Source organism: Cornus florida, unplaced genomic scaffold (genome assembly GCF_030987335.1).
Source record: "Cornus florida cultivar Cherokee Brave unplaced genomic scaffold, ASM3098733v1 CherokeeBrave_3.0.0_Hap2_Chr09, whole genome shotgun sequence".
In the NCBI taxonomy this organism is placed as follows: domain Eukaryota; kingdom Viridiplantae; phylum Streptophyta; class Magnoliopsida; order Cornales; family Cornaceae; genus Cornus; species Cornus florida.
The window spans coordinates 63806692-63829072 of record NW_026775579.1 but is presented as its reverse complement, the minus strand read 5'-3'; the positions used below and the strand labels follow the sequence as shown (position 1 = coordinate 63829072).

General features: G+C 34.4%; 1 protein-coding gene across 2 annotated transcripts; it reads right to left on the bottom strand.

Annotated features, from left to right (window-relative positions):
* Positions 1 to 35: 35 nt before the first annotated feature.
* On the bottom strand, positions 36 to 5162 carry LOC132274125 (bet1-like protein At4g14600). 2 transcript variants are annotated; one of them, XM_059775296.1, is made up of 4 exons: positions 4970 to 5162; positions 4630 to 4753; positions 2731 to 2787; positions 36 to 472 (listed from the first exon to the last, which is right to left on the bottom strand). In XM_059775296.1, exons 1-4 carry the CDS (start codon positions 5011 to 5013, stop codon positions 311 to 313), a joined length of 387 nt encoding a protein of 128 aa, XP_059631279.1. In that variant the 5' UTR covers positions 5014 to 5162; the 3' UTR covers positions 36 to 310. The 2 variants fall into 2 exon arrangements, with proteins under 2 accessions (XP_059631279.1, XP_059631278.1); XM_059775295.1 differs by lacking the exon at positions 2731 to 2787 and adding an exon at positions 2100 to 2156 and having other exon boundaries at positions 4970 to 5145.
* Positions 5163 to 22381: the final 17219 nt, after the last annotated feature.

The following is a 22381-nucleotide window of genomic DNA, read 5'->3' as shown; positions in this document are numbered from 1 at the left end:
AGAAGTACACAAAATTTACAAGCGACACTCAGATATGTATGAAAAAATACTTCATAGAACTCATTACTTACAAAGTAGAGTCTATCATATTTCAGTTACAAGCATTCTTTTCTACACAAGAATTAATGTTGTAGGTTCCATATGCAAATGACTAGAACCATGCATTTCAAATATGCCAGTTACAACCGATAGTACCATGAAATGCTTTACAAGGGAATTGACATGAGGTATTCTCAGAAGTGGCACAAACCCTTTGGGCCTTCCTTCAACAAATTCTTCATGTGGCAAGAGCGCAGCAAATTGCAGGTCCTCATCGTCTTGAAAGTTTGGACCAAAAGTAGACGACAAAAAAAATAAGTAGAGCAAAAAGAACCACATGGATGACATGGCTCGATCCCTGCTGGATGATACTCTTGTTTAATTTTCTCATGTTGTTCTTCACCCCTGCCTGAGCCTTGATCAATGTCATTTGCTGTAATGAACAAGAAAAAATGTATCAACTTTCACAAGGAAGTTGTTTCCTTCCCTAGGAGGAAGGTGAAACAAAGTACCACTACAAATAGATATGAATAATTTAAATCACACTGAATGCCAATAATAATTTCATAAACAAATAAGACGGCTTTTTCTAGATCATGTTATAAACAGATAATATGTGGGCTTTTATTTATTTATTTCATTTTTAGCAAGTCAGGGAAAAGATTATTCATTGTTGCAAATTGCAATCTCTGCCACTGCAAAATTAAAAAATGCCATTTATTTTCTCATTCATTCTTAATATGCACCATAACAAAATAAAGGTAAATTGCCACTAGATGAGCCCACTTAGGAGACCAGCTCTTCTTGAAATTATCATATTGTGCAAGAACAATAAATTTGAGTACTTTCTTCCAAAATAATTTTGACTGAACTTCTTTCCTTTTCTGGCAACCTGGAGATGAATGGAGCTAACTCAAGCAAAGACTTCCACCCGAGGATCTCTTCAATTAGCCAATTGAATGCAATCTGATTGCAAATCTCTGGCACAAAGTATGAGAGTCTGTGAAGACCCAGCGTTTTCAAACATACAAGCAGCAGGACAATTTTGGTATTTAATAGCTCCACAGTGATGGAAACTGGTAATATTCACTCAAGTAGTGGTACCTATATTGTAACTTAATGCTCGAACCATTCATGGCAAATCCGTTCCCCCCTTCTCATTGTTACAGTCAAGAAGTTGAAGTCCAACTGTTCGAAGAACAAGTACAAACTATATAAATTTAAAATAATGATATTGTGAAGAAAATCACATGCCAACCACCAAATTAGGGTTGATTTGTTTTTCCCCTCCTTTTCCAATATCTCTCACCACCTTACAAACCCATATTGAACTTCATCAAGGAGATCAATCATAACATATATAGTTATATAGCCACATTATCATCCTTGCTTTTATCCCATACAAACGGGGTATGGCGTATGCTATACAAATTATCGTTTCCACTCTTTTCTATTATGTCATATCTGATGGTTTTGTATGCCTTAGAGCATAGCAAATTTAATGAATTTTAGTTGACATTTTGTCCCCTTTTATAAATCTGTGGTATATTATATGCTTTATATGTAATTGGTGAATGCTAAGTATTGGTCGATTCGGCATGCTCATATATAAGGTCGTCTCTACACATAAACATGGATTTGGGTTTAATTCATGCTTCCAAAATTTTTTAAAATCCCATTTTCCCAACAATATCTCCTATTAGATTTAATTTTTTTAAATCATTTCTTATCACTTCATTCCATGTTAGTTTCGATCGACCTCTTTGCTCTTACATTCTATACAAATCAATCTTCCTCTCCTCACAGGTGCATCTATAGGTCAACGTTGAATATGTCCATACGGTTACCACCTAAGTCTACTCTCTCTTATTTTCTATATACAGCCACATTATAATTCAAGTAAATGATAGAATGAAGTAATAATTTCTAATGACAGTAAAAAGGGTAATTACTCCCATCAAAGTAAGGACTCGTGACACACTACCAGGAAGTGTTCACTGAAAGCTAGTCTCAAAAGAAGAACAATTCTCAAACAAGTGGGTGTACAGTTGATGGTATACCAGCTGATTGATAAAATCATTCTGAAACTTTGCTTCTGACTCTATCTCTTGAGCTACCTGATGGTTTTGTATGCCTTAGCATAGCAAATTTAATGAATTTTAGTTGACATTTTGTCCCGTTTATAAATCTGTGGTATATTATATGCTTTATATGTAATTGGTGAATGCTATGTATTGGTTGATTCTGCATGCTCATATATAAGAAGGTCTCTACACATAAACATGGATTTGGGTTTAATTCATGCTTCCAAAAATTTTTAAAATCCCATTTTCCCAACTATATCTCCTATTAGATTTAATTTTTTTAAATCATTTCTTATCACTTCATTCCATGTTAGTTTCGATCGACCTCTCTGCTCTTACATTCTATACAAATCAATCTTCCTCTCCTCACAGGTGCATCTATAGGTCAACGTTGAATATGTCCATACGGTTACCACCTAAGTCTACTCTCTCTTATTTTCTATATACAGCCACATTATAATTCAAGTAAAATGATAATGACAGTAAAAAGGGTAATTACTCCCATCAAAGTAAGGACTCGTGACACACTACCAGTAAGTGTTCACCGAAAGCTAGTCTCAAAAGAAGAACATTTCTCAAACAAATGGGTGTACAGTTGATGGTATACCAGCTGATTGATAAAATCATTCTGAAACTTTGCTTCTGACTCTATCTCTTGAGCTACCTGCAACATGGTACTTAAGTAAGACCTCAAGGAATAAAAAATTACAAACGGACATCTAAAATAATTACTATAAAATTCAGTCTAATAAATGTGTAAACATGCATTCAAGTTAAGCAATGAATATAAAATCTCCCAAGGAAATTCCCCACAAGAAACAAGGGTATGAAAACAATGTTCTCTGCATTTCCACTAGAATAATCCAAAATCAATAGGTCTCTCTCTTGTTTCCCCCTCCTAGCACCAACATAGAGATTAGGCAAGACATACACTAGGCAATTTGCTAAATATATCCATTTTATTCCAGCTAAAAGATCAAAAAGACCATGAGTAGTCATTCTCCATACAGCCTTACTGCCTCAATTATTGGCACAAGTCACCATCCACAAACAACTCCACATTAATCCAAAGGGGAACACACACACACGCACACAGACCATTAGCCAATACAAATCACCCATGCTGGTTGCTGGGAGAGAAAAGGTGGAGATAGACCTAACCTTTTTTTTTTTCTGATTAGTAGATAGACCTAACCTTTTAACATAAAAAAAATAGAAATAAAAAAATACCATGAGTAGTCATTCTCCATACAGCCTTGCTGCCTCAATTGTTGGCACAAGAAACCAGCCAAAAACAACTCCCCATTAATCAAAGGGGGAAAACACACACACACAGAGGCCATTAGCCAGTACTGATCGCCTATGCTGGTTGACAGGAGAGGAAAGGTGCAGATAGACCTCATCTTTTAACATTATTTTGTGCACAGTGGTTTCGCTCAGAATTTAAACCAGAATCGAACTGAAATCGATATAACATCATTTTGCAAAAAGATGCAATGATATTGTTAAATATTCTGAGTACATATTGTGAACCTAAACTAAATTTTATTCATTCCCATCTATGTTAAATAACATAGAAACTCCACCACAACCACAAGAGAACCTATACGCTAAATGACTTGTACAAAACAACAGCAAACGTAACTGACCAGATCATTTCAGTTTCCATTCCCTGAGCATATGCTAACGGCCTCTGAAAGCCCACTCTTATAGCTTCCCCTAACCTTCTATGGCCACAAATCACTATGTCTGCACTTGTACTTCCAAATTACTACTTTCCCTCCACAAATTAACTGAATATATACAGGAACATAAATTTTTGAATTTTGAACTCAACTACTTTTTTAAAGGAGTATAATTTTCAAGAATTTTTTTATAGAAAACCAAGCAGAGTTTTTGTACAATTTTCTAATTTTTTTTTTTCATGAATAAAGAGAGGTTTGGTTTGGTTTGTTGATACCAAGGTTCGAACCCACACAACCAACCAAGATCCACAAGGACCCTGCCAACTGCGGTACTCAAAACCACGGTCAATTTTCTGATTTTCAATTCCACGAAAACAGAAAACTGTTATCTGAAAACAGAACCAAGCAGCCTGTAACCTCATTTTGTCAATCATAACATTATTAGTGTCTTTAAAGTATAAAGGGTGCTTAGAAAGGGGAAAAAAAAATTCCATCCGAAAATAAATATTCATTGGAAGCCGCTAAAAACTTGGATCTAGATGAATTATGAAAAAAAAAAAAAAAATTGATCTAAATGGGTGATTAAGCAACTGCCAGTTTCACAATAATATTCAAATTGAATTGCAAAAGATTTTAGAATAGTTCACCACAAAGATGTCCAATTTGTAACCCAAAAAATTAAGAACAAAATCACATCAATCAGGTTCCTTTTACGAGATCAATATCAGCCCCATCCATGACACAATTCAATGAAAAAACAAGAAACAAACTCTAATAAATATATAAAATTGAATTAAAGTCCAAAAGAAAAGACAACTTACATTTCTTAGTTGTCTAACTTGTTTATGGAGACCTGTAATCTCATCGTCCAAGTCCCCATGCATCGGATCAATCCGCAATTGGATTTCATCAGAACCAGCCACCGCTCTCGTGCTAAGCCCTTCTCTGCATACACAAGAATAATCAAAAAATAAAAAAATAAACAAGCAAAGGAATTCTCAAACCCATTGTTTGGTTACTGAGAAACTGAACAGTGGATTTGCAGTGAAAATTTCTAAATTTTAATATTTTTTTCCTTTATTATAATCAAAATTTTGAGAATTCTACAGAGAATTATGGGGAAAAAAATCATAACAGATGAGGTAAACAATACGTCAATACCTGGATCTGTAGAAGTCACCGCCTCTATTCGAACCGGTCGCCATTAGAGGAGAAATTTTTTTGAGACGATCAAGCTTCGAAAGAGAAAAAAACCGAACTGGACCGATAAGAAAGAACGTAGAATCAAGAACCGTATTGGATCAAAGAGAATCACAGCACTAGTGCTGAAATCCGAAAAAATAGACCGACCCGGAAATCCTCTGCTGTGAGAATGTGTCTCTTTTAAGTGGCCTATATTTTGTCACATCATTCTTCATTTAATAGTAACGTTTGGGCACACCCATTACAAAAAATAAAAAACCTTCTTCACCACCATTTATAAATATCTCCACCCTCAAAATAAGGTATGCACATAATACAAACTAAATAATGTCATATATTGTGATACCTCTCAATTCTAGAGTCATGGGTGATCAAGTCCGGACACAAACTCGAGAGATACCAAACAATCAATATGTAAACAAGCAGGAATACAAAAGAATTAAGAAATAAAATAATACGCTGAAAAGAATTCTAATTGTAAAACCTCCAAACTAATAGTTTTAATATACATAACTTTTAAATCCGTACAACTCGGGAATTCAATTAGTGGACCCCTAATAATCTCAACTGATAAAATTTTACAGAATCAAAATTCAAAAAAAAACTAAAATAAGAAAGAACATCCTATTTGGTCAGAAGATTGAGTGACTGTATCCGCATCAATACGATCAAGCTCTAAGACTGGTATTGTCGAACACCTGAAAAATAAGGGTGGGTCAAGCCCACATGCAAGTTTCATACTACTACAATCCATACATAAATCCGATACGCAGATACATCCTAGATAGCTCAACAATAGCTAAAGTAATCCATATAGATATAAGTACACACTATAAGACGTTCACCAGCCCACATAATCTGTCTCAACCCGAGTAGAACAACCAGGGAAACATCATTAGGCCTAGTTATCCATCCTAGGCGATATACGCACCCTAACCGTGATCAGGAGATTCAAGCTCATATTACGGCATCATAAATATATATTTAAATCCTTCCTAATACAGAAAAGTAAAGCAGCAATCCGTTACGTCATTCAACTGTTTTAGTTGACAGGATATGCATCCATGAAGGAGTTAACTGTTTCCGTATGTATGAAAGGGTAGGATTTAGCTTTTTGATCTAATCCATTCCTGATATGTCATCGTCCCATACCGGTACATATAATGCAAATGCTTCAATAAATGATGAACACACATTTGGACATCAAATCCATCCAAAAATAAATATAATAAAAATATGATATATGTAAGGTTCTATTACACATCCAGTATAATCATAAGTCCTCCTTTTAAATTGTTAAAGTAATAATGAACAATTTAAACCATCCGTATCCATATAATTGACAAATCAGAAATTGTAATCGTTTATCAATTAAAATCCATCCAATAATATAATGAAAATCAAAATATATAAATTGAACACATTATACCAAATTCCCAAACTTCTTTCATCCTCTTCCATTTAATTTGCTCAAACATATTTAGCAATTTAAGCTTTCACCATCCCTAACAACATGCAATCTATTATGTAAATTTCATGATGTCCCTCTGATCCTCCATTATAAATCCAAAGCATTGTATAATGAATACTTAGAAGTATAAGCTACGCATAATAAATGAAATCCCAAAAGCATTTAGTTTGCTAACATAATAACTAGCAGTAACCACTTCCATACTCCCTGACGGCATTCACTTTAGTATCCATGTTTCATGATATCTATGACTACAGCAGAAGACAAAAACCCTGGGATTTCCATATGTTATATATTTCATTTATATAACATCACAAAAATAACTTTTATTTTAGTCCGTTTAATTTACTAGTACAACACTAGAAATTAACCCTTTCACCCTCCTTGACTACATACTTAATTAATATTTAAAAGTCATGACATTCACTCCCATAGCCTAAACCAATAATTCTAGGTCTTTAATAAATTAAATCCATCATTTTAAAACCTCTCTATTAAATTTGCTTAAACATTACGACAAGCAATTTAATTTCTTCTAAGCCATAAACCGCATGTGAATTTAATTTTAAATCCCATGTTGATCAAGTTCCTAGCATGAATTAATCATTCTTGGGTATAATCCTACTTAATTACAACATTTAAATCCATCCAACTAAGTTTAAACAAACACTGGAGCCCTGAAATCTCAAAAAGGCCAAAGAAATACACTTATAGTGTATTTGCAAAAGAGGAGCCTGCTCCAATTTTAGGTAGAGCCTGCTCCACTCCCTTTGGAGCCGCCTCTACTTCTTGTGGAGCAAGCTTTACTTCTTGTAGAGCCTCCTCTACTTCCTGTGGAGGCGCCTCTACTCACTTAGCATCCGTTTTTCCTTCACCGTTTCCTCTGTTTTTCGTTTTTGCTTCCGGCGAAAACTCCAACTGTCTGTTCTAAGTTTCTTAAGGATTTAAAGGGTTCACTTTAGGCCCTAATACTCCTAAAAACTCCTTTGTTTCCACTACCAATTATTTGTCAAAAACTAAAAACAAGAACAGAACAATTTATGCCAAAACAAATTACAGTTACAAAACATAAGACAATTTCAGTTATAGAAGCTCCAACTGTCTGTTCTAAGTTTCTTAAAGATTTTAAGGGTTCAATTTATGTCCTAACCATCCTAGAAACTCCTTAACTTCCATTACAAATTAATTTTCAGAAGTTTAAATCATAACCAAAACAGTTTATGCAAAACAAAACAAATTAACAGTTACAATCTCGTCAAACAGTTTTTAGCCTATCTATCATGCATAAACCTCAGTTTTAAATTAAATTAGATTCCTAGAGGCTATATAGAATGCACAGAATACAAGTTTATAGGAAAGAGATAGAATGAAACTTGCCTTCGAGATTTTTGAATTAAAATCTTTATGCCGTCTTCCTAGATTTTCCGGCGATCACGCACTGTTCTAACTTCTCTATTTCCTCCTTGGTTCCTCACACGAACAACACTCCTTCTATCCTTCCTTGGTTCAACCCACAGTCCATGGCTGAAATCCCATCTGGTGGTTCTCTCAGTCTCAAGCTCCCCTCTGTTTTTCCCTCAAACACCATTACATGTATCTCTCTATCTCACAATACGTGAATAGGGTTTTGTTTTTCCTAACCCTAGCAAACGTATAAGATTATATATATATATGCACTTACTAAGACCTAATTTTTAATTCCCAACTAACTATAAGTCGGCTACCACAACCTCCTAAAATAAAACCCTAACTCTAAATTAAATATACGACACATAAAAAAATAACAAACAATTAAATTAAAACAAATAGACAATTACAATTAAGCACAAAACCAAATAATCACATTTAAATGTACATAAACCAAATAATCCACATCATTAAATAAAAATGAAATAAAATTCAAAGAAAACTTAATTTAAATTTCAATTATATCCTTTTTAAATATTAGGGTTATTACATTCTTCCCCCCCTAACAAAAGGAATTCCGTCCTCGGAATTCACGAATTTCTGAATTCTTTTATTTTAAATTCAGTTCCATTCCGTAGTGGATTGCGCCGCTATGTACGGGCTCCACCAAATTCCAAATCTTTATCGAAAATTTTATGGTACCATTAGTTAAGAAATACCAATTCTACACATAAGTTGTATTGCACAACTAATCATCCGTACCCAATACTTATAGCAGGGTACAAGTCCATAGTCCTCTAAGTGCCATAAAAGATAGCACAGACAAAATTGCCAATGCATGCAGCACTTAACAAGTTGGGAACACTGAACTATAGGCTACTGCCTAAATGGATACACCAAAATCCGTGAAAAGTCAATTTAATACATAAAACTAACTTTCCGCCACAAATCACGTTGCTTCCTATATGGAAGACACCCCAACCAACCATTTCCAGATAGAAACTCGAAATATACTGTCTCGATCCAATCTCCAGCCTAGAGATGCGAAGCATAGTTGTTGCTCCAACACCTACCGAAAATTTCCTTTGATATAGCACCTTGTATTCCTTATAAGGAATAACCACATGCTATAACTCCGTTATCAGTGTAGTGTAGAATTGATAAGAAATTCCCCAAGTAATTACTACTAGAAGTAATATCCACAAGCAACCTGCTCTATCCACCACTCTTATTCCATATGGAATTTAAAATTCCAACCAATGTTGGTAATTTCACCCATCCATCCACTTCTGATTAGTCCTACTCTGTGATACCCCCGAATTTCCGAATGCGGGTTCGCCAGGCCCACGCCCGAATACCCGAGGATATCAAAACAAATTGATAATAAACGAACACATAGTACAAAAGAATAAAGAAGAATAAATAAAATGCTGACAAAAAACTAAAATGATAATCTAATAATAAACCTCATAATATATTTCCATTAATTAATAAATTCTTCTGAAATAACTGATCCTCCAAAATACAACTCGGGAATCCATACTGTGTGGACCCCTAAAAAATCCAAACTAAACAAATGATAGTAATCTGAAACAGGAAACTAAATCATAAAGGAACTCCTATGTAGCATCGGAAGAATGAAGTAGACTGATCCCCGCTCAGCACGAACAACCTCTACTTGTAATACCCCTAATTTCCAAAGGGATAAAAATGGAATTTAAATTTTATTTTTGTGCATATTAAATTGATTTTGTATCTATATGCTTATGTGTCCAATTGTTTGTTTATTTTCATTAAGGGTGTAATTCTTTATTTGTTGGTTTATTTTAATTAATTGTTTTATTTATTTTATGTGTTTTAAGTGATTCGTTGCTTGCTTATTTCATTTAATTAATGGGTTTTATTAAATTAATTATTTATTAAGTATTTAATTTTTGAACAGGGTAATTATGTATTTCCCATTAACTAGAGTTTTAGATACGTTCTAGTTAGGGTTTTTGGAGCCGTCTCGTAAGCATCTGATATGTATCTAAACTGATTTACTTTGTGGGCCGACGAAGTTAGGGCTCTGTGGATTAGGGTTTTAATTTTGCAATTATAAATACCTCAGTATATGTTAAACCTAGGGTTACATATTGTCGTAACTTTTACACGGAAAAGTCTACTAAATAGAGAGAGTTACAGAGGGAGTTTGTGAGAACAGAGCAGTTTGTGAGAATTTCGACTGGGGTTCCAAGGTTTAACCAAGGAGAAGGAAGGAGCAGAGGTTCTGGGAGGTTAGACAAGTTTCAGTGGATGTCGGAAAAACTGAGACCAACGGCAACAAGGGTTTGTTTGCAAACCTATTCAGGCAAGTTCTATCTTCCTCTTTCCCTTTGGGCCGTGTTCTATGCACCTAGATAATCTCTAGGGTTTAATCAAGCAGAAACTGGAATTGATATGTTTATTACGTGTTATATTGTTGGTCTGTATGTGTTGAAATCAATATCTGTTACGGTGTATGCAAGTGGTGTTTCAGTTTTCTGTACTTTAAACATATGGTTTCCATCGTAGCCTTAGTTTCTGTATTTGACTGCAACTCTTGTAGACACAATATAGGAACTCTACTGGGGTTATACAAAACTCATAGGGATGTTATTATTCTGTTTTAAATACGTGTGCAATCTGTTCCGTTTCTGTTTCTGCATATAGTTTCAGTTTTGATACTAAAAGCTTGGTAAGTTCAATAGCAACCTTAAGCTTTGTAATTGTTTTAAATTACTGTAATCAAACCTTGGAGATGTTAATAGAGTGATAATAAACCCTTAAGATCAGTTTAAGAAATAAATAGAAGGGTAGGGACTGACCAGAGAACGAGCAGATAGGTAAAAAACGAAGCAGAGATGAACTGGAGGCTCTCAAGAGGGAGAGAGCCGGCTCTAGGAAGTCAAGAGCCTGCTCCCCTTCAGCAAGAGCCGGCTCCTAGGGAATTGGAGCCGGCTCCAATAGGGGAAGAGCCGGCTCTTCCATTCCAAGAGCCGGCTCCAATTTGTTTTTACGTCCAGAATGTGTTTTTAGGGCTCTGTTTGGTGTTTTGAGCACTGTTTGAGCTTCTGAGTGATTCTAATGAACTGTAGGGACTTAACAGAGGATCTAAGTAGTTAATTCTAAGTGATATTAAACTTATTGTTGCATAGTTTAAGTCTCTAAGACAAAGGTTATAGCAGTGTAAAAATATACAGCGGTGTATGCTACTAACAGAGAAAGGAACTAAATGGCTTGATTAAATTTTAGAAATTTAATGAGACTTCACGGAGGGATTAAATAGTTAATTTTTGGGTGTTATTAAGACCCTAAATTGATTTAATGTTAATTCTAAATTAACGGACCAAACTGTATAACACTTATGTACATTGTATACGGTTAGTGGATAGATGAAGTTTTAAATACTTAAGCTTATTTTTAGACATTCCAGTGGGATTTAATATATTTATAAAATGGTTTTAAATATATTATAGGGTCGTTGATGTGTTAGATGTGATCTATGCAGGTTCTGGATGTTAGTTGTTGATTTATTAAATCATCTCCTGCAACTATATGGTTAATTGTTTGGATTTAAATTGCTGAAACACTTAAAAAAATCTTCTGTAATTATTTGGATATTGGTTTTGGATTTTAAATTATTGTACTATTATTTATAGCCTGTAATTTACATGGTTTTGGATTTAAGTTATTGGAATACTAAATACTATTCTGCAATGATATGGATGGTTGGTTTGGACTATAAGTTACGTGCTTGTTATTTATGCCTTGTAATTTACCTGGAATTATGTATTGGAACATAATTGCTGAATTCTTATACTTAATTCGGTCAATTATTTGGAATCATATATTGGATTATAATTGCTGAATTCTTATATTAAATTTGACCAATTATTTGGAATTATGTATTGGATTTTAATTGCTGAATTCTCACATTAAAATTCTGTCAATTATCTGGGTTTGGTTTTGCATTGTAAATTACTTGCTTATCATTTGAATGTTGTAATTTACATGGATATGGAGGATGGTATGCACCGGTATGGGACGGTGGCATACTAGGTATGGTTTAGTTCAAAATGCTAATTCCTACCTTATGGATTTTAATTGGTGAACAGTATGACTGGTTCTGTCAATTATATGGACTTTGTGGATTGTATGCACCGGTATGGGACGGTGGCATACTAGGGACAGACTGATTTAAAATACTCAGTCCTACCTATTTTGGAATAAGGGAACGGGTTGTTAAATAAATCCTCCTTATATATATATAAGTCGGTACGGTTGAATATGCCGAATGACTTATTGGATTTCTTGTGAATGGTTAGGAACGGAGTTTAGATATATATGTTTATGGTACCACGAGTTGAGCTTGAGCCTCAAACTTGTTGGTTAGGGTGCGTATATGCAGTGGATGTGTAGCTGGTTATAGTAGGTTGGGTGTACCCTGTTAGGTCTAGGTACTCATGCCCACCTTTGGGTGCGTATTCGCATGTTGCCTTCTATTCAGGTTGAGATCCCTACTGTAATTCAGTGAATGTCCCATAGTGTGGATATATATATGTATGGACTAGATAGATATTGTGAGGTATCTATGGTGTATCTGCGTATCGGGTCACTGTATGGATTGCAGTTAGATTAGAACTTGCTCGTGGGCCTGACCCACCCTTTTATTATTTTTTTCAGGTGTTCGTCAGTTCTGGGCTGTAGAGCTTGATCGTGCTGAGCAGATACAGTTATTTACTCTACTGATGGCGTAGGATTTTATTTCAGGTTAAGACTTGGGTTTTGTTCCAGTCTTTTGAGTACCATTGGATATTTTAGGGGTCCACTAGATGGATTCCCGAGTTGTATAAATTGGAGAACGATTTCCATTCGTGGTGGATCAGTTGTATCAAAATAGTTTTAATTATCAATGAAATTATTTATTCTGAGGTTTTCAATTATTGGATTATCATTCTAGGTTCTTTTCAGCAAAATTTTATTCATTCTTGTTTTCTATATTGTATTCTGTGTTCATTAAATTGCTAATTGTTTTGATATCCTCGGGTAATCGGGCGTGGGCCTGGCCAACCCGCATCGGGAAATCCGGGGGTATCACAGTTGGTATCAGAGCACTCCAGGTTCTAGTGTCCTTAGGAGTGTTTTCATTATAGGACTTCCGCGTTGCGTCTCTTAAAATTTAGAGCCATATTAGGATTCGTTGTACTCTTGTTACGGATCGTTAGGAGGAACGGATGTCAATTATATTCCATAGTTATGGAATGGTTGACACTAGGAGGAGGATGGGGTCCAGGATGAAAGCAATACGGACCTAACGGAGTAAAGGAGTATGTTGTCGAGTTCTTTGCAAGAAACAGAACTTAGGATCGAAGGTGTAGTTCTAAGATTAGCATTGCTTAGAAAGTGTACGCCAAGGAAGGATTAAGGTGTAGGTGGTAGGTCACCGTTATCGGGACCAACACAATTTCAGTTGTGTTCAAAGAGGAGAGAAGCGAAGAGTGGGATTCTGAAGAGGATCCTGAGGAAGAAGATTTCGGCGTATCCAAGAAAAGGGATATTGAAATTTGAGGATGACGAATCGCACAAATGTGTTTTCATTCACAAGTAGTATAGTGAATGATACTGGTAGAGTTGGTGTGAACCAATCTACATATGGATGAATTTTCGTATCATGTCTTAAGGAGTTAATTGAAAAGTACTCTTTAGGAGTTTGGGAATTGGATGGAGTTCTTGTCAGAACAAAGATGTGATTTATATCACATTCTGGAGCGTATAGGAATTAGGAAGTAACGTGCTAAGTTGCTTTAATAAAGTCACGATAGACGGTTTGCGTATTATGTGGATGAGGGTTAAGCCATTGGATATTTGCTTAAGCAAACGATTGTGCAGTTAAGCGACGGTTAATGGATCAGTTTCAGGATTGGATAGTTACCAACGAAACTATGGAACAGACTTTTGCGAACTTGAGTTCAAAGAAGGTTTCTTCTTTGAAATGGAGGATATCTTAAAAAATGATTATATTTTGGTTGTTTTATGTGTTGTGTGTATCTACGTGTTTCATTTCTGTTATTATATGTGTCATTTTGATTGTTATGTGTTTCGATTTTGATATTACGTGTTCATTTTTGTTAATTAATCCGGATTAGGAGTATGGATTGGTCGGGGACACAAGTATGTGTTCACTTTTGGATTTCGCATTAGTTCTACATGGCACTTACAATGGAGGAGATACTTGGGATAGGTATCCTAGGTTTTTATGGGAAGTTGTAAGTATTTTTTTTCACTTCTCATATTGTTGGCACAGGGAGGATAGTATGATAACGTAAAAGGTTTTGTATTTTATACGGTGCAGACTTCTTACCTGTTGGTTTGACATGGAAGCGGGGGGTTATACAATTAGACCCTAACTTCATTTAAGGATACGTTAGAGAGATATACTCTTCTTTGTAGTGGATTACGCGCAGTTTGGAGGCGGTAATAGGATATGGTAACTAATTCCATTCATACACTAACGATTTTCCTATTAAGGAACAGTTGATTGGGTTGTCTTCCATATCGGAAGTAAGGAGCGTGATTAAGGAAGGTCAGTTTTTATGTCTTAATTAGATTGATTTTTTATGGATGGTGTTTCTCCGTTTAAGCGGTAACCTATCGATTTGTGTTTTCAAACATTGGGATGGGATGCATAGAAGTTTTACATATCTATGTTATGGAACTTGTAGGAATATGGACCTCTACCCTATATCAAAATTTGGGTACGGATGAGTAGTTGTTAAATACAATTTACATGTTGGATAATTTTTGTGTGTCATGTATATCGGACATATATATTTTTCTTTACGGATTTGGAAATCAGTGGAGCCCTTACACAGAGGCAGAATCCACAACGGAATGGAGTCAAAAGTTTAATCAAACTAATTCAGAGTTTCGTGAATTCCGAGGACGGAATTCCATTTGTCAGGGGGGGAGAATGTAATACCCCTAATTTCCAAAGGGATAAAAATGGAATTTAAATTTTATTTTTGTGCATATTAAATTGATTTTGTATCTATATGCTTATGTGTCCAATTGTTTGTTTATTTTCATTAAGGGTGTAATTCTTTATTTGTTGGTTTATTTTAATTAATTGTTTTATTTATTTTTGTGTTTTAAGTGATTCGTTGCTTGCTTATTTCATTTAATTAATGGGTTTTATTAAATTATTTATTTATTAAGTATTTAATTTTTGAACAGGGTAATTATGTATTTCCCATTAACTAGAGTTTTAGATACGTTCTAGTTAGGGTTTTTGGAGCCGTCTCGTAAGCATCTGATATGTATCTAAACTGGGTTACTTTGTGGGCCGACGAAGTTAGGGCTCTGTGGATTAGGGTTTTAATTTTGCAATTATAAATACCTCAGTATATGTTAAACCTAGGGTTACATATTGTCGTAACTTTTATACGGAAAAGTCTACTAAATAGAGAGAGTTACAGAGGGAGTTTGTGAGAACAGAGCAGTTTGTGAGAATTTCGACTGGGGTTCCAAGGTTTAACCAAGGAGAAGGAAGGAGCAGAGGTTCTGGGAGGTTAGACAAGTTTCAGTGGATGTCAGAAAAACTGAGACCAACGGCAACAAGGGTTTGTTTGCAAACCTATTCAGGCAAGTTCTATCTTCCTCTTTCCCTTTGGGCCGTGTTCTGTGCACCTAGATAATCTCTAGGGTTTAATCAAGCAGAAACTGGAATTGATATGTTTATTACGTGTTATATTGTTGGTCTGTATGTGTTGAAATCAATATATGTTACGGTGTATGCAAGTGGTGTTTCAGTTTTCTGTACTTTAAGCATATGGTTTCCATCGTAGCCTTAGTTTCTGTATTTGACTGCAAATCTTGTAGACACAATATAGGAACTCTACTGGGGTTATACAGAACTCATAGGGATGTTATTATTCTGTTTTAAATACGTGTGCAATCTGTTCCGTTTCTGTTTCTGCATATAGTTTCAGTTTTGATACTAAAAGCTTGGTAAGTTCAATAGCAACCTTAAGCTTTGTAATTGTTTTAAATTACTGTAATCAAACCTTGGAGATGTTAATAGAGTGATAATAAACCCTTAAGATCAGTTTAAGAAATAAATAGAAGGGTAGGGACTGACCAGAGAACGAGCAGATAGGTAAAAAACGAAGCAGAGATGAACTGGAGGCTCTCAAGAGGGAGAGAGCCGGCTCTAGGAAGTCAAGAGCCTGCTCCCCTTCAGCAAGAGCCGGCTCCTAGGGAATTGGAGCCGGCTCCAATAGGGGAAGAGCCGGCTCTTCCATTCCAAGAGCCGGCTCCAATTTGTTTTTACGTCCAGAATGTGTTTTTAGGGCTCTGTTTGGTGTTTTGAGCACTGTTTGAGCTTCTGAGTGATTCTAATGAACTGTAGGGACTTAACAGAGGATCTAAGTAGTTAATTCTAAGTGATATTAAACTTATTGTTGCATAGTTTAAGTCTCTAAGACAAAGGTTATAGCAGTGTAAAAATATACAGCGGTGTATGCTACTAACAGAGAAAGGAACTAAATGGCTTGATTAAATTTTAGAAATTTAATGAGACTTCACGGAGGGATTAAATAGTTAATTTTTGGGTGTTATTAAGACCCTAAATTGATTTAATGTTAATTCTAAATTAACGGACCAAACTGTATAACACTTATGTACATTGTATACGGTTAGTGGATAGATGAAGTTTTAAATACTTAAGCTTATTTTTAGGCATTCCAGTGGGATTTAATATATTTATAAAATGGTTTTAAATATATTATAGGGTCGTTGATGTGTTAGATGTGATCTATGCAGGTTCTGGATGTTAGTTGTTGATTTATTAAATCATCTCCTGCAACTATATGGTTAATTGTTTGGATTTAAATTGCTGAAACACTTAAAAAAATCTTCTGTAATTATTTGGATATTGGTTTTGGATTTTAAATTATTGTACTATTATTTATAGCCTGTAATTTACATGGTTTTGGATTTAAGTTATTGGAATACTAAATACTATTCTGCAATGATATGGATGGTTGGTTTGGACTATAAGTTACGTGCTTGTTATTTATGCCTTGTAATTTACCTGGAATTATGTATTGGAACATAATTGCTGAATTCTTATACTTAATTCGGTCAATTATTTGGAATCATATATTGGATTATAATTGCTGAATTCTTATATTAAATTTGACCAATTATTTGGAATTATGTATTGGATTTTAATTGCTGAATTCTCACATTAAAATTCTGTCAATTATCTGGGTTTGGTTTTGCATTGTAAATTACTTGCTTATCATTTGAATGTTGTAATTTACATGGATATGGAGGATGGTATGCACCGGTATGGGACGGTGGCATACTAGGTATGGTTTAGTTCAAAATGCTAATTCCTACCTTATGGATTTTAATTGGTGAACAGTATGACTGGTTCTGTCAATTATATGGACTTTGTGGATTGTATGCACCGGTATGGGACGGTGGCATACTAGGGACAGACTGATTTAAAATACTCAGTCCTACCTATTTTGGAATAATGGAACGGGTTGTTAAATAAATCCTCCTTATATATATATAAGTCGGTACGGTTGAATACGCCGAATGACTTATTGGATTTCTTGTGAATGGTTAGGAACGGAGTTTAGATATATATGTTTATGGTACCACGAGTTGAGCTTGAGCCTCAAACTTGTTGGTTAGGGTGCGTATATGCAGTGGATGTGTAGCTGGTTATAGTAGGTTGGGTGTACCCTGTTAGGTCTAGGTACTCATGCCCACCTTTGGGTGCGTATTCGCATGTTGCCTTCTATTCAGGTTGAGATCCCTACTGTAGTTCAGTGAATGTCCCATAGTGTGGATATATATATGTATGGACTAGATAGATATTATGAGGTATCTATGGTGTATCTGCGTATCGGGTCACTGTATGGATTGCAGTTAGATTAGAACTTGCTCGTGGGCCTGACCCACCCTTTTATTATTTTTTTCAGGTGTTCGTCAGTTCTGGGCTGTAGAGCTTGATCGTGCTGAGCAGATACAGTTATTCACTCTACTGATGGCGTAGGATTTTATTTCAGGTTAAGACTTGGGTTTTGTTCCAGTCTTTTGAGTACCATTGGATATTTTAGGGGTCCACTAGATGGATTCCCGAGTTGTATAAATTGGAGAACGATTTCCATTCGTGGTGGATCAGTTGTATCAAAATAGTTTTAATTATCAATGAAATTATTTATTCTGAAGTTTTCAATTATTGGATTATCATTCTAGGTTCTTTTCAGCAAAATTTTATTCATTCTTGTTTTCTATATTGTATTCTGTGTTCATTAAATTGCTAATTGTTTTGATATCCTCGGGTAATCGAGCGTGGGCCTGGCCAACCCGCATCGGGAAATCCGGGGGTATCACACTACTTGTGACGAACACCTGAAAAATAATGGTGGGTCAGGCTCACAAACAAGTTATATTCTACTACAGTCTAAGTAGAGATCCGATACACGTATACATCCTAGTCAATCCAACAGTAACTAGTAGTCCGTATATATATATATACACACACTAAAGGAACCTCACTAGACTATAGGGTTGTCTCAACCTGAATAGTAGGCAACATGCAAAACGCACATATAGTGGGCATGAGTACCTACACCTACCAAGGTACACAACTACACTATATCTAGCTACACATCCCTGGCGATATACGCGCCCTAACCATTGAACCTGAGACTCAAGCTCATATCATGGCACCATACTTATATATATAAATTCTAGTAACCATCCTATCCAATATAAATTAATCCTCCATAAGTCATTCAACTTGTTCAACTGACCTGACTTGAATATAAGTAGGATTTAACATTTTAGTTAATCCATTCCCTTATATAATAAATTAATCCTCCATAAGTCATTCAACTTGTTCAGCTGACCTGACTTAAATATAAGTAGGACTTAACATTTTAGTTAATCCATTCCCCTATATAAAATAAGTAGGATTTAACTGATAAGTTAATCCATCCCTAGAATGCCACCGTCCCATACCGGTGCATTAAACCACACAATCTAACAATTGATGTAACAATTAAGGAAATATATCAAACATTCCATAAATAACTATGATAAATATGATATCAAGTTATCACATAATAGGAATGACTTATTATTTCTTTAAACTTCCTATATCATATGTCCTACACAAACTGAATCTTATACATGATGATATTTTATTATACTGTTAAATAAGGATTCTCTATATCCAATTCATCCTACACATTTAATCTCAATTGCTAAAATATTTTAAAAGATTAAATCCATTCGTTTGTTTAAAACATTCAAATGGCAAGCATCATTCTGATTGAGTCTATTTAAATTTATTAAAACCCAAACCTAGTCCCTATTTAATGTTCATGAATCCTAGGCATGTTTCTACGTTCCATCATTCCATAGATATGAAAAATACATAATTTAAACATGTAAAAATTCACATAAGAAAGCAAATCAAAATTATGCATTTTATCAATTTATAATACAAGAACAGATATGAACCAATTTCATAAAAATTATGTTCTAACCCAATTAAACATGCATAATTATTTAATTTTATGTGTTTAATAAATTCTGGAATTTCCTAGGCATGTACAGAAACACGAATCAAAGGGAAAGAGATAGAAGAAGAAGAACTTGCCTTAAACTTTCGGATCGAAAGTTAAACTTCTTCTTCCTTGATCTTCTCTCTATAGGGTTTTTTTCTCCTCATTCCTTCATTTTCCTCCTTCCCTCTCTAACACTATCTCTCCAGTATATATCACGTGAATATTTCTAACCCCCTTTTACAACCTATAGCTATATATTTATAGGCTAAATAAAATAACCTTAACCCTTTTCCCAATCCAAGTCAACTAAAAAAAAATGAAAATAAAAATATTAAAAAGGTAAGCAAAATATGTTACGTATATAATTTATGTATATGTTTATTGAATAAATAAATTATACACATTCCATTATTTATTAATGGATTATCCAATAATATTTAAGTTACCATAATATTATAAAGTAACTTAAAACATAACACGTATCAAATCTATGTATATTTTTATTATTTAAATAAACATATACATCAGATTAAATATTACTACCCAAATTACCATAAAAGTAATTAATAAATTACTTTATCTTTTATATATATATTAAAAAGGTAAGTAAAATATGTTACGTATATAATTTATGTATATGTTTATTAAATAAATAAATTATACACATTCCATTATTTATTAATGGATTATCCAATAATACTTAAGTTACCATAATATTATAAAGTAACTTAAAACATAACACGTATCAAATCTATGTATATTTTTATTATTTAAATATAAAACATATATATCAGATTAAATATTACTACCCAAGTTACCATAAAAATAATTAATAAATTACTTTCCTTTTTATATATGTATATAATATATATCTATATATATACATACATTATTCATGGGTAATAATCCATACACATCCAACTTCCTATCCAAGTAGTCTATAGGACCCAATTGGTTGGCCCATTACTATTAACCATAACCATAAAAGAAAAATAAAATAAAATAATAAAAGAAAAGAAAATCAAAACACCATTTAAGCACATAATCTAATTAAACAATTAACACATAGACAAATATAAATAATACATGGATACATAATCAAATAATCAAGTAATACTTAATTCAATTAAACACATAAGCAATTAGTCAAATAATTAATTAAATAATTAAAAAATACAATTAAAACAAATAAATAAATACCGAGACTATTCTTTTAAAATTAGGGGTATTACATACTCCCATTTTGATATAGGAAGTGGCTAAAAACTCCATTGATATCCAAGTATCAATTTTTCCCTTACGCTAACACGTGGTACATAGGGAGACAGTCATGTATATGTCCCGATCCGAACCGCTCACCAACATTAACATTGTATGTCATAATGCAACTCATAACCATTTGACTGTACCGTAAAATTTATAAATTTTACATCTCAGTCACTCCAACCGTCCTAGCATTATTTAGACCATCCACGAATCCTCCTTCAGTACCCTAAGCTCATCTAAGTAAGGTACTACCTCTTCCAGGGTCAGTTCTACTCTCTAAGCTGACCTTTCTTATTTCCTTGGTACTAGCAAGTGTTATCTATTTTACACATGTTAAAACTCAATTGATTCCCAAATAACCACTGAAGGTTCAATTACCATAGTGGTTGGTAAAATCATACTCCTCCCTACTACTTCCATCAGACGAAACTTAATGCAAAGTGTGAATCACTATATCTATTCATCTAAGCCGTCTGTTGATCCATGCTATCCGTACGAACCGATACCTTACCAATTCCAAAATAAGTAAAAACGAAACTGATTTAATTTTATCAGTCAAGAAATATCCCCAATCAGAATCCTGACCCTTGTCTAGAACCAGCACTTTCGCACTAAATCCGTGGAAACGACTCTGTCATTCCCACTCTAATATGAAAAAAATGGTTGCAAGGATCTAACGATCTCTGATGGTCCATCTAGATTATCAAATAGATACCAGACTTTGAGACAAACGCACTGTGTCCTTCCTCCTGCCTGTCCTCCAAACAACTGCTTCATTCCATGAAGCATCAGGTTTCCTCCAGGATAGACAAAGAACTAAAAGTTGTGAACCTCCGTCCTTACATCCTCCTTCCAAATTAAACTACGGAAAGTACCGTTAGTCCAGTAGCATCAGCTTCCCTATTTAGATGTTCAATCTCACTTTCAAGTGTTTGACACCCTACGTTTCTAGCCCAAGTACGTGTCTATTAGACCTCCTGTCTAACTCCATAAGAATATTGAATCTTTCCATCCTCCACATAGTCAACAATTTTTGAGCAACAACTGTTTGTTGCTAGTTGTGACTTAGAAATAAATTTCCACATTATTTGTGCAAATGAAGAAACTTTGCTTCCTCCTCGATATGCAACTCCGGTACTCCTCCTAATGACACCCCCTCATAAATAAAATTCTTGATTAAGAATTTACTGATGACTAGTTAGTCTGTCCACTATCCTCAGTCAATATCATTCCAATAAGTACTTAAACCAGTACAAGATCCTTCTACCAACTGGGAACAACGCTTGAAATTTCCAAGAAGATGTTCAGCAAAGTCAGTACCTCTGATAATTCATCGTAACGTTAAAGCACACCAAACCAATCGTACTAGATTATTTGACTTATTCTATGGACTTCATCATCCCATCTTGACAATATACCATCAGTACGTATGTCAAAAGTCAATAGACTAGCTAGAACTATGTATATCTACCAAATCCTATGACCACATGTTCACCATCCTAGCGTAAATAACGCTATTTCCTCCATTAGTAGTTGGTTGATCACACATTTGTGTCCCCAACTTAACCACATTCCCGATCCTGGATACTTAATAAAAACATAAAACACATAAGA